At 41.3% G+C, this 12,509-nt stretch overlaps 1 protein-coding gene across 1 annotated transcript; it reads left to right on the top strand.

Moving 5' to 3' along the window:
- The first annotated feature begins 8,448 nt into the window (after positions 1 to 8,448).
- On the top strand, positions 8,449 to 10,606 carry LOC148022595 (psbP domain-containing protein 1, chloroplastic-like). Its single transcript, XM_087695551.1, has 2 exons — positions 8,449 to 9,097; positions 10,276 to 10,606. The coding sequence occupies exons 1-2, from the start codon at positions 8,513 to 8,515 to the stop codon at positions 10,489 to 10,491; spliced, it is 801 nt and encodes a 266-aa protein (XP_087551677.1). The 5' UTR covers positions 8,449 to 8,512; the 3' UTR covers positions 10,492 to 10,606.
- Positions 10,607 to 12,509: the final 1,903 nt, after the last annotated feature.

Genomic DNA, 12,509 nt, shown 5'->3' with positions numbered 1-12,509 from the left:
TAGGCAATTGGGTGGCTAGCTTGCATCAACACTCCCCCTCCCAATGCCATAATCTAAGGCATCTGTTGAGATCTTAAAGGGTCTGGTGAAGTTTACTACTTTGAATACAGGGGGCCTTGCTAATACACTCCTTCATAAGGTCAAAAGAAGCTTATTGGTCACTCCCCTACTCAAAGTATCTTCTCCCTTGGCGAGTTGAGATAATTGAGGCCACGACCATGCTATAATCTTTCGCAAACCTTCTATAGAATACTATGAACTCTAGAAATTTCCTAACTTCCTAGACTATCTTTAGGAGACTGGCCACTTCTTTACTATTCTACTTTCTTTGGGTCTACTTTGATTCCTTCCTCCCCTATAGTTAACCCCAAAAATTCTAGCTCCATTACTATAAATTCACACTTCTTTGGCTTGATATATAGTTTGTGTTGCCTTAATTTCTTGGATACAAAGTTTAAATATTCTTTGTTCTCCTTTAATATTTTCCTATAGACTAATAAAATCTATGTAAATGATAACGAACGTGTGGAGATGGCAAGCTCAACATGTGTAGACATTGATGATGGACCAGCTAGTTAGATGGATCCGTACATCTACACTTAGCATATCAGTGGTCATTATGACTCTTACATGGCCCATGACTTATCACTTATTATATTTGGTGTGTTGCACCTACCTACAGCTAGCATAGTTATAGTGCCAATCAATTAGTATAGTCAATTATATATAGGTTGACTTAGTAGGCCAATTTCCATTATGTCATATCTTATCTATACTTTGTGTACATTGTATTGTGTGAAAAAGAAGAAGAAGAAACTAGTAAGAAAATGTTTTGGTCTCCATCTCTCTTCTTGTGTTCTTGAGTGAGCTTCGTCTTGTGTGTATGGTGTGTGTTTGGATAGAAGCTCAATCAAATCCCCCACCATGCAATTCCTGACAGAATATGTATATATCTAGCTTGAATACTCCATCCATCAACCCACAAAAGATTCTCAGCCCATTGTTAAGCCCAAATCCTAGGATTAGCCATTCAAAGCTTCCATATTTAGTGCAAAAGGAAGTCTTTGGGATTTATTTGGCTTCATGGAGTCTATCTAACAAATCAACCACTAAGGGCATGGTGTACTTGTTTTTTATGGTGATTTTGTTGAGTGCCCCATAGTTTACACACAGTCTAAGTTCTCCATCCTTCTTTTTTATGAAAAAAAATGGGGCTCAAAATGGTGACTTGCTTGGCCAGATGAAGCCTTGTTCTTCTAACTCATGTAGTTGCGTCTTCATTTCCATCAACTTGGTGTGATTCATTTGGTATATGGCCTTAGCTAGTGGAATTGACCCTATGATTAGCTTGGTCTCTTTCAGGGTAACCCTTCGGGTAGTTTTGAGGGCATCACATTTGCATATTCCTTGAGCACTTCATCTACTTCTTTATTTGTTGACTTGCAGTTTTTGTACTTTGGTTGACTCCTTCTCCACAAGTGTCTTATCATACATAGAGACATCATATCCCCATGCTTCATTGAATTCTCCACTTGTTTGGCACTACATGTCATGATGTGAGGCCTAATGCTTGTGACAGGTCCTTGGGTTGACTGAGTTGGAGCTCTTGTGTTACTGGTTTTGGACTTTGTGGCTTGGCAAGAGGCTCCTAGTCTGCTTTCCCTTATTTACACTTTCTTTGGTGCTATGTTCAAGAGTGCATTCTTTTACATGGGAGTCATACTCCTTCTCCTTGCATATCTAATAGCATCTCATTAACTCCTTTTCCAAATATTGCAATAATATACTTGTCATAAAACTCAAGAACCAAAATGACTTCAAAGTCATCCATAGGTATCACTAGGAAGTTGAGCTTGGCCTTTCATTTCCCTGCTTCCACTTGAACTACAAACACTTGCTTCATCTTTTTTGCTTCTCCTTACATAAGGTCACTACTATTAATCCTTCTGGTGCCCTGGCTTGTCTTGGTCCATGCTTTGTTGCAAACTCTGGAATGATGAAATTGTGAGCTGCTCCTATATCCACCATGATTGCTCGATCCCTCTCACTTACTTTTCCCTTTAGGTATAGGTGATGCATTGCTTCTACTCATGCCACACTACATTGGGGGCATGCACTCACTATTCCTAGTCTTGGATGATCTAGGTTTCATATGCACTTGTAGTTGCTACTCTAGATCCACTTTTTGAAGGCTATGTCTTCCATGGGGCATCTATTCTAATAGTGCGGGCCACCCCACTTGAAACATCTAACTCTTGTGGCTAAGGCTTACAGTCTCCACCATGATGTGTTTGACCCTACTGACCCATAAGGTGCACTCAAAGTTGGTGTATAGTGATTGTTTCCTAGCCTTTTGAATGCTCCCATTGATACCAAGGTGGATTGTGATGTGGTTGGGGTTACTCTTATGAGCTGACTTCTAGTTTCAAAGACAGGTTCTTTAGAGGGGCTTATACTTGTTGCTGACATACTCCTTCATCTTCCCTTGTTCCTACTGGAGTTTCTCCACTCGTCCCTAACCTTGAATTTCTCCATGTTTGGGATTAAATAGGCCTTTAACTCATCATGTAGTTTCTCCTATCAGAAGATAGTATGACTTTGCTCTCATTCCAATGTACTAACTAGCCACATCCTCTTCGAGATAGATGGCTACCACTTCTCCCTTCCTTTCTTTAGTTATTTTGGTATACTTCAAGTACCTATCTACCTTTTCAATCCACTTCTTCAAAACCAGTCCATCTCTCTCCCCTTATACTTAAAAGGTTGTAGCATCTTGAATTACCCATAGTCAAGTCATCTTTTGAACTTACACTCTCATATCCATTATTCACACCTTGTTTCTTGTAAGGTGCCCGCCCATCGACTGTCCAGGCATGCTTTTAGTGGTCTATTGAGAAACAAATCTAAGCATCACTGCTTGACACTCCCAGGGAATATTTCGAGTTTTGTCGCCTAGGGTTTCTTGAATCCGCCTCACAACGGAATGTTCACGACCGAACCCACTAGGATCGACATGAAATTTGGGTTCCTAGTGGTGGCCAAGGTCTCCTAACAACATTCTAGTACCGGATCCTCGACATCCTACTTTATGCAGAGATACCCAAGCCGAAGTAGACCCATGCCGCACTTAGTTTAAAGAGAATGGGAAACGAGAGGGATGGGCCGCTCAACCTCTCTATCGTAGGGCATAGTCCCATTCCGGTCCCCTAAAACAGCATGAATCAAGTTCTAACCTAACAATACCTAAAGGTTGAACAATGGTAAAATCTTGTGAGAAGCCTCCCAGTTCTCTAGGACCACCCTACTGTAGGACGGCGGACCCATCGAGGGTTCTGCCCACCCGCTTCTCTCAGTAGCTTTAGTTTTCTAATTAAGTCCTACCACATTTATGTGTGACATTTATAGTCAGCTTCATTAATTAAGCCTTTTAGGGCACATGGCTTGTTCACATAACTTATAGCACAGACACGAAAACAAAGCAAGCAATCTATTGACAAACAAGTTCAAACAAGCTCCTTAACTTATCTTCAAGTTAATCTTTGTCTCCTACCCATACATGAGAAATTATGTATCCCTTCTGTCCAACAGAAGTGTCCCTTCTGCCCTGCAGAAGTAACTGGTCCAAATCACATGGCACCACAAATTCAATCCTTTATCTAGAATAGGATCTCCCAACATGCCCAGATGTTGGGGGGCCACGAAGGTCTTCAACTTCATTCTAGACCTAGCAACGGGTGTCCAAAGCTCCACTTGACCCACAAGCTATCTAGGAGTGAAACATCATTCCCATGGTTGGCCTTTTCACAACTTGACCTTCGGCCTATGAATCGAGCAGTGCCCTCTCGGGTTAATCCGCGATGCGATCATGGAGATGATCCACTCGTGCAATATATCCTTCCTTAATTAAATCCTTTAGGAATCCAGCACAACAAGGCATTCAGCCCTAATATCAGTTTCTAGGAAAACATTCCTTTATCCCCATGGCAACTCTTCATCACAGACCCTTGCCATGAATTTACCATAAATCACAAGCACTTGGAACAATCATCCAAACAACAAACTAACAACCAGTGGAATGTAAAATAAAAGCATTTAGGATGTTGTTCGATCAACCAATAAAAAAAACCAATTGTATTCTTCACAAACAATACAAGAATAGTTGCGATAGTATTTCCATCGCATATCTACTATTCCCCTTGGGATCAAAGAGCGATTCTATGTAAAATTTACTTAACTCTTATATGCACAATTTTTAATGTCATGATTATGCCATTCTTAACCCCCAACCAATTCTTCCTTGTAATTGCTCTATCAACAAACAAGCCATATGCAACTAGGTGCAATTAACTTTCCTTAATACATGCACTTTGCAAGCTCGATCTTTTGAATACGTGAGATAAAATTTATCCCTTCCGATGACCTATACTCGTGTATCATAGTATGGGGCCTAACGTATCTCATACGAGAATCAAAACAAGCATCTATCAATTTGGAAATACATTACTTACGACCGGTACCGCAATTGGATTGACAATGATGCCTTTGCTCAAAGCTTCGTTGCTAGTTGTGGGATTGCCATCCATCCGTGACATTCTTTGCTTGGGGACCATCGTCCGCAAGTAGACTCAATAGATTAAGAAGGCGGAATAGATTCGAGATGGGAGAATGTAAGAGAAGATGGGTAAGTTGGGGATCAAAATAGAGGAAATTGAGCTAACTCTCTTCCTTGCAGCCTCTCGGGGTGACTCTTCTCACACACACATACACACACACACACACTCTCTCTCTCTCTCAAGCTCTCTCTCACAATCTCTTGGAGGGGTATCCTTCTCTCTACCTCTCTCTCGCAGCCTCTCGAGGTCTCCTTATGCTCCCTTGTGCCTCCCCATGCCTCATATTTATAGTGAATTAGAGAAGAAGGTTTGTGGCTGAGAAGTGGGGCTCTTTGTGGAGAGGGATCTTGGAAAAATCAGTGATCTGATGCTTAGATCATGAATCTGATGGTTCCATTGGCTCCGAAAGGGGGGTAAAACCCTAAGATAGACATTTGGTTAGAAAGCTCTTAGTTCACTCCTTCTTCTTTTCTTTGTTCAAAGTGTTGTTTTCTGTTTGTAGACTGTAATCGTAGCGTGCCCAATTTCACAAATCCCTCTCTTTATTTTTTTCTTTTGATAAAATCTCCAAAACTATCTAAAACATCACTTGTCTTTTCTTTTAAATGGCATCCAGTTCTAGAAATCTCCATATCTTTTTTAGGATAATATCTAAAATATCTAAAATATACTAGTTTCGCCCAAAATCTAATATTTTTGGACCATCCAAACTATACACATTAGCACTAGTGATTAATATAGCTCATAAGTCTCGTTCACGTTGTAACTTCCGTGAAGGGTGGCTACGGTCCTTGTCAATCCAAGAAAAATATCAGATTTACGACTCTCAATTTTTCTAAATAAAATATTTTTAATTAAATAAAAATTATTAGTTATTAATGTTAGTTAGTTTTTACCTTAGTTAGTCTTTAGTTAGTAATCTTACTAACTTATTATTTGACTAACTAACTTTTGAACTAACCAACTAACTTTTATTGCGTGGAAATATTACATTTCTTGTCCTTCTTCTTATGGGATGCTATGATTGCCTTCTCCTTCTCATCCTTCTTGCCTCCTACTTGAACTTTCTTCTCTGCTTTCTTCTTCTCTTGGTATTTTCTAGATGCTTCCTCTAGAGCTAATCTATTTGCTAATCTATCTATCTCCTCTTGTAATTTATGTCACTTCTTCTCCTCTCTTGTTGTTTCATCTACTCTTTAAGTCCTTGCTCCTCTTCACCCTTTCTTCTCCTTTTCTCCTCTTCTTCCTTTTGATGCATACTCCTTCAAATGGAATCCAACGTGCTTGACATGTCTTCTAATAGCCTCTAAAATCTAGCTACTTTCTCTTCTTGTGCTTCTCTCCTTGCATGGTCTCCCATGGTGTTGTTGGAAGCCGAGAGTCAACTTTGGGTCATACATCATGGGGGAGTTGCACCTTGGCTTTGGGGGTTGTCTTCACAAGGAAGCCATGTTTCGCGTTTAGGTGGTAGTTGCGTTGCAGGGAAGCTGTACCTCGCCTTCAAATGGTATGTCACACTAGGGCTATCACACCATGGGAAGTTGCATCATAGCATCGCAACGTGGGGTGACACGAAGTGGGGTGTCGTGATGTGGGGCATTGGATCTTCTCTCTTACTTCTATGAGCACTCCTAGACTTCGAATAAGAGTCACTCTAATACTAAGTGTAATGTACTTCCACTCAATCACTCACTCGACATGACACAGAAAGGTATCATGATATGTGAGAGCAAGGTATACTCTTGTATTATTTGATGAAAGAGACGGTACAACGTAGGTATATCCTAGGACTACACCCTCATGATGCTACACAAGTGAGGATTCCCCACTAGGTATAGGGAATCACACGTAGATTGGAAACTAAGTAGGGCTTAGAGTCACTACTATTTTCTATATAGGTGCATCCATAGGTAATGCCATGGTATACCTACAAAGCCCTTGCCACCCAAAGAAAAACAACTATTTAAGAGACACCCTTGAACCCCCTAAGCACAACTACCCTCCATACTCAACTTTCAATACCACACTCAATGCACACTGATCCAACTCGTATTCAAGTGAGAGAACTACTTGGAGGAACTATTGAAGAGAGCGAAACATCGAGTTTACACCTCACCCTCGAAACTTTGCCAAAATCCACCTAGAGACTATATGAAAGTCACCTAGCTTTGTAAAAGATCTTGAAGCGATTAGTTTGCATTTGCACTACATTGAAGTCACCTATTATGAACAAGAAATCCCTAGATCATTTAGATTTGCTCCATAGATAGGTCCTTACTAAACTAAAGTTGACAACATTTATGGTAAAATATCTCTGGTGAAATATCAAACCTTTAATTTTCATTACTAGTAGAGAGACAAAGATTTGACCCTTGTAACTCAAAGGATTGAAGAGGCTCAAGCGATTACTTGTGAAGGATCAAGGTACCCTCCATATGCCTAATGGGATCGTCAATATAGCATTCCTAATAATTCCAAGTAAACTTTTGATTTGCATTTTAAATCGTTTTACTGATGTTGGTGGAGCAACGCCCTCAATACTCCCTTTCCTCTGAAACATGAGCCTTTTACATTCCAAGCAAAAATGATACTTTGTTACATTATTACAACACAAAGTATAACCATCTTTAGCTAGTCCATCAAGGAACAAACATGGATTTTTAAATCTAGATTATTTGTGGCCAATTTTTAAAGAGAAACCTTTCTTAAGCTTGCCTTCTTCTTACAATCTTTGCCCTCCTTTAGAGGGATGTTTTTAGATGGCTCTTAGAAACCCCCTTGACTACAATTAGTTGGAGTGATTGCTTAGTTGGTTTTCTTATTTGACCTCTCTATGATGGTGATATACTTAGAAGCATGTTCCACATTGTCGAAGGTCACAAAACTAGGACATTTGCTTATGGACTCCCTTGCATCCTTTTAGAGACTTCTTCTTTCTAAACTTGCTTAGGACATTCTTGAGTGAAGTGTTCCTATACATAATAAGCATTTGAGAATCGGGAAAAGTGAACCTCATAGAGAAGTTGAAACTTTTGAAGAAAACAATCCCATGAAATACATGAACAAACCAATATAGCAAATATGGCTTCAATAGGTGGCCCCATTCCTACCTTGTGAACTTGCTTTTGACAAAAGCAAAGCTTTTCACTTAGCATAATGAAGCTTTTGCTTATTTTCCACCAAAGCCCACAACTCCACCTTAGAGTCAAAATGTCTATGTGTCCAACTCTTTTGCACCCCTTTTGGCTAGGCAAGATTGATAATCACGCGACAAAGGAGGCCTGATTATTTGAGCATAGTAAGTTTCTTACTAAAAATTGAGGTCTCCTTTGCTTTGTTAGAAATATTCTTGAGGTTTTTGTCCAGAAATTTGAGGTCTCCTTTGCTCTTTTAGTAACAAACTTGAGGTCTTTTTCCAATTGCATTGATTAAGGACAATAATGAAAACTAGTACTACATAGACTTATGCAAAATGAAGCAAAACACAAACATTCACAATAAGTTTTTGACATTTTCCCATGTGAGAAAAGAGAACGTTTTCCCTCATTTTTCACTAGCTCTCAAACCTTTGCACCTCCCAACCACACCTAGCTAAGTATGTGACCTCCCAACCACACCTAGCTCAAGATGTTGTCATAATTCACAACGCGGGAATTATAATGGGATATGAGTTGACAACCAACCACACCTAGCTAGGTATGGAGTCCCTCCCTCACAAAAGCTCATGATATTATGGTAATTCACAACGTAAGACATAGTGGGAATTTATAACACAGCGGGAATTTGTTTAAAAGTTTTTGAGTACTTTTAGTAAGTAATTCATTCAGTCCAGTTGAGTAGCCTGATAAAAGCAAGCGAGTCCGCTCTTTCTATCCTTTGGAACAGGACGCAGAGAAGACATGCCATATTTACTGTCGCCACCCAGCCATGGCCATGCTCTGCTGCATCGTCCGTGGACTCCCGAGCTATCTTGGTGTACGCCTAGGAAGACCTCGTGGGCTTGCCGCAGACGCCTCCAGCAGCCATGTTGCTGCCTGTCCCGTCAGCCTTCTTCCCAGTTGGGCCTCTCTCGCAGAACTCTGATAGGCCTGGGTCTAGGGGCCCCCCTTGTCGCAGCCTTCCCCCTTTCCCAACGTCCATCCATGGCGGTGGACGTCACATTCAAGCAGTACACAGACAATTTTGATGGGTACTCTTTCAGCTACCCCCAGGGATGGATCCAGGTGCGGGGTGCTGGCGCCGATATCTTCTTCCGGGACCCCATTAATCTGGATGAGAATGTGTCGGTCGAGATAAGCTCCCCTTCATCTTCGAGGTTTAAGCAGGTGGATGACCTGGGCAGCCCTGATGAGGCTGCACAGAAGGTCTTGCAGCAGTACCTCACTGAGTTTATGTCCACCCGGCTGGGTGTCCGCAGGGAGTCGAGGATTGTCTCCACTGCATCCCGCACTGCAGATGATGGAAAGCTGTACTATGATATTGAGGTATGTTAAGACATCATAAGCACATGCATTATTGCAATGCTGAAGAGGAAAACCTCTTTCCAGCCATGCAATCACTATATATTACTGAGATAGGTCTAACAGTAGGCGTACTGAAACTCCCTAGGCATGTCCCACACTTGAGGACCTGACCCACGCATAGATAGGTGTGAATAATATGTGAGTGCCTGTGTGCACTTAATTGATACATAAGTATAGAAGACTGGTTTCCAGGAGGATTTTTTACCTCTTTGTTTAGCCAAACACTAAGAAGCAACTAACCCAGCCTGATCCTAATTTGAGCACTGTGAACACGTGCTTGCATATGTACAATGCACGCACTGTATTGGCTGAATTATGCATGTTTTATGTGAATTGGATAAACATTTTACGTGTATGTGTGTTGGGAAGGCAGATTGATGATAAATGGTTATTCTGGTGAAAATGCACTAAATGGTTACTCTGTATGGTTTACTATACCTTCTTTATTGTAAAACAACTGTGGTATGAAAACAAAGCTGGCTAGCTCGTTGTCTTATTTCAGCAGCAGGGTGATCAGTGAATACCTGATCATTATATCCCAATTTGATTGGTGTAGAGCCAAGCGATGATCAAATGTTAATAAGGATGACCAGAGCTAGTATGCATCAATTAGACAGGCTATTTCTGTACAAAATGAGGCTAGGCTCACTTATTGCAGGCTCTTGGTGGGGCTCCTTTAGAGCATATGACAAAGCCAAAGTGGATGCAAGTGCAAGCATGTTTTGGAGGTTGCAAACAGCTAGCGTCAGTTGGTTTATCTCACACGAGTACTAGTTCCTTTTGCATACAAGTATTTCTGGGTGCAGTAAGCCTACCTCAGGTTTTGGGGGACTGCAAACAGCTGGTGATTGTTGCATATCTTCTCATAAATACTGATGATTGTTTCATTCTAAAGTGTTCCTGGGTAGCAGAGACCTTGCTAGTCTAAGAACTAAGATTGTAGGCCTTTCAATCTTGGGGTTTGCATTCATTGTACCTATTGTACTAGAAAGGATACATTGTGAGTTTTGACTTAGTTCTGTAAGGAAGCATTTACAGGGTTGTATTAGAGCACACCATTAATGCCTCCTTTTGCAGTAGTTCTGTTCTTTTTTTGATGTTAAGACTGTAAAATTTGGCTTCAACTCTTGTTCAAGCAGGTGAATGTGAAGTCATATGCAAACAATCGGCAGCTAGCTGTGATGCCCCAAGATAGGGTGCCCCAACTTGAGTGGGACAGGAGATATCTTTCTGTTTTGGGAGTAGAGAACAGCAGACTGTATGAATTAAGACTTCAAGCCCCCGAGAAGGTACTCATGAAAGAGGAAGGCGAGCTTCGAAAGATGATGGAATCATTCAGAGTTTTTAAGCTATGACAAGCTATGCATGTTAACACCCCATAATTTATGTGCTTTGCATTGTGGCCGCATAGGTAAATGTAAATTTATACTTGAGAAGCCGTTCAGATTTGTTCATTGGTTCCTGCGTTCACTGAGAAGATGGTAAATTTGTTGTCCTGGGCACTTTGCAATGTAGATTCTAAATGGTACAAGAGAAGGTAAGGGAATTTCAAACTTTGTGTTAGAGGATTGTTATTCTGGGTATAACTGTTTAGGGATTCACATGGTGGTAAGTAGGGTTAAATTTGATCCCTTTGACCTTTGTAAGAATAACCCTTGTTGGGACTTTAGATCTTGGTGCTAACTCTCTCCTTCAAAAATAACATTCAACTAAAACCAAACAATGCAACAAGTTGCTCTTCGTGGTTTTGCTGAGCAAGTAAGATTTTTCTGGTAATAAAACTGGCTCCATAATTCCTGTAAAAGGAGGTTTTAGGCTGGCAACACCATCCCCATTTTCTGTATCATTAGCGAAATTGTGCACAGTGCTCCATCACAATCGCTCCATCTCGGTTGTGCATCTCGTGTGTCATCATCCCCTATCCTACAGAGAGGTGACTGTTGTCCCAGTGAGTTGTTGCTGATTCAAATGCTGCTGCTGTGTGTTGCTACTGGTTGAGGCTTGCTGCACTTCTATTTTGCTGGCCTATTGTGTGTGGTTGCCCTCCACACTGGTGTGCTACTGGTTTATGGCCCTCCGAGCTTACTACACCTGCTTTTTCCATCCTGCAGGACTGCTGTCTTCACAGGCTGCTGTGTTATCACTCAGGCTCTGATATGTGGAATGCTACTGCATTTTGGGATCTATCTTGGAGTACAACACACTCTTGTAGCTGTCCTCGCATCTTCAACACCTCATTCAGCTTACCACCAGCCCCAGTCCCCCAGACATGCAGGCCAATGGCTTGCTCGTACACTCTTCTCATGTCTTATACATGCTTCTTTCCTTGAGCATTCATTAGATTGTGTTTCTATGTGTTGTTGCACATTTTGTGCTCTCTCTTTGCCCTAGCATTTCCTCAGAAGGCACATGCCCTTTTTAGTGCTTGAGGAGTTGGACCACCTTTGTTTGCATAGGGTTACATATAGCCAAAATATGTTATCTATTGAAGTTTTCAACTTGAAATTGTATTTGCAACCTAAGTGGGGGAATATGCTTAGGAACGGTTATGAGATATACCCTTATGATGAAGAGATGCACATCTTCATAATGATTATGAAATGAAATACTACATTATAGCTAAGATCTTGGGTTGGTCTTTAGAGCTTTTGTAAAGTAGTTTGAGCTTATTGTAGCCCTATAACTCAAGTATAGCTCATCTATTTATTGAAGGCATAATCTTGAAGAAGTTCATATTTGTTTCCCATGTTTAGATTAACCCGCTCTAAAACCCCCCCTATAAGGGCTTTGTAGCTATACCATGGTGTTGCTACCGGAAGCACCTATATAGGGAGTAGTAGTGACTCTGAGCCTTGCTTGGTTTCCACTCTACGTGAGATTCCCTGTACGAGTGGCGAACCCTCTTATGTGTGGTGTCACGAGGGTGTAGTCTTGAGATGTGCCTATGTTGCACCGTTTCTTTGATTGAATGATACAAAAGTATATCTTGCTCTCACATATCATGTTACCTTTCTGTGCCACGTTGAGTGAGTGAATGAGTGCAGGTGCATTACACTTGGTATCAGAGCAACTCTTGCTCGGAGTGAAGGAGTGCTCATGGAAGTAGGGGAGGAGATTCAGTGCCCCAAAAAAATTGTGTCAACACAACCCACGTCGTGATGTTCCACGTTGCGTCGACCCTCAGTGCGACGACCCCGATATGGCGACCTTGTACCAATCAACATTTGAAGACATGATGTGGCTTCCTCACGGCATAACCACCACTCAAAGGCGAAACATGGCTTCCTTGTGTTGACAACCCCAAAAGTTGAGGTGCGGCTTCCCACGACCACATGGAGGACGATAGAGAGAATACACCCATCTCAACAATGGA

Source organism: Lygodium microphyllum, chromosome 16 (genome assembly GCF_053477565.2).
Source record: "Lygodium microphyllum isolate KBCC chromosome 16, Lygodium_microphyllum_v1.1.10, whole genome shotgun sequence".
In the NCBI taxonomy this organism is placed as follows: domain Eukaryota; kingdom Viridiplantae; phylum Streptophyta; class Polypodiopsida; order Schizaeales; family Lygodiaceae; genus Lygodium; species Lygodium microphyllum.
Note: the sequence above shows the minus strand (reverse complement) of the source record. Positions and strands in the feature narration are given on the sequence as shown.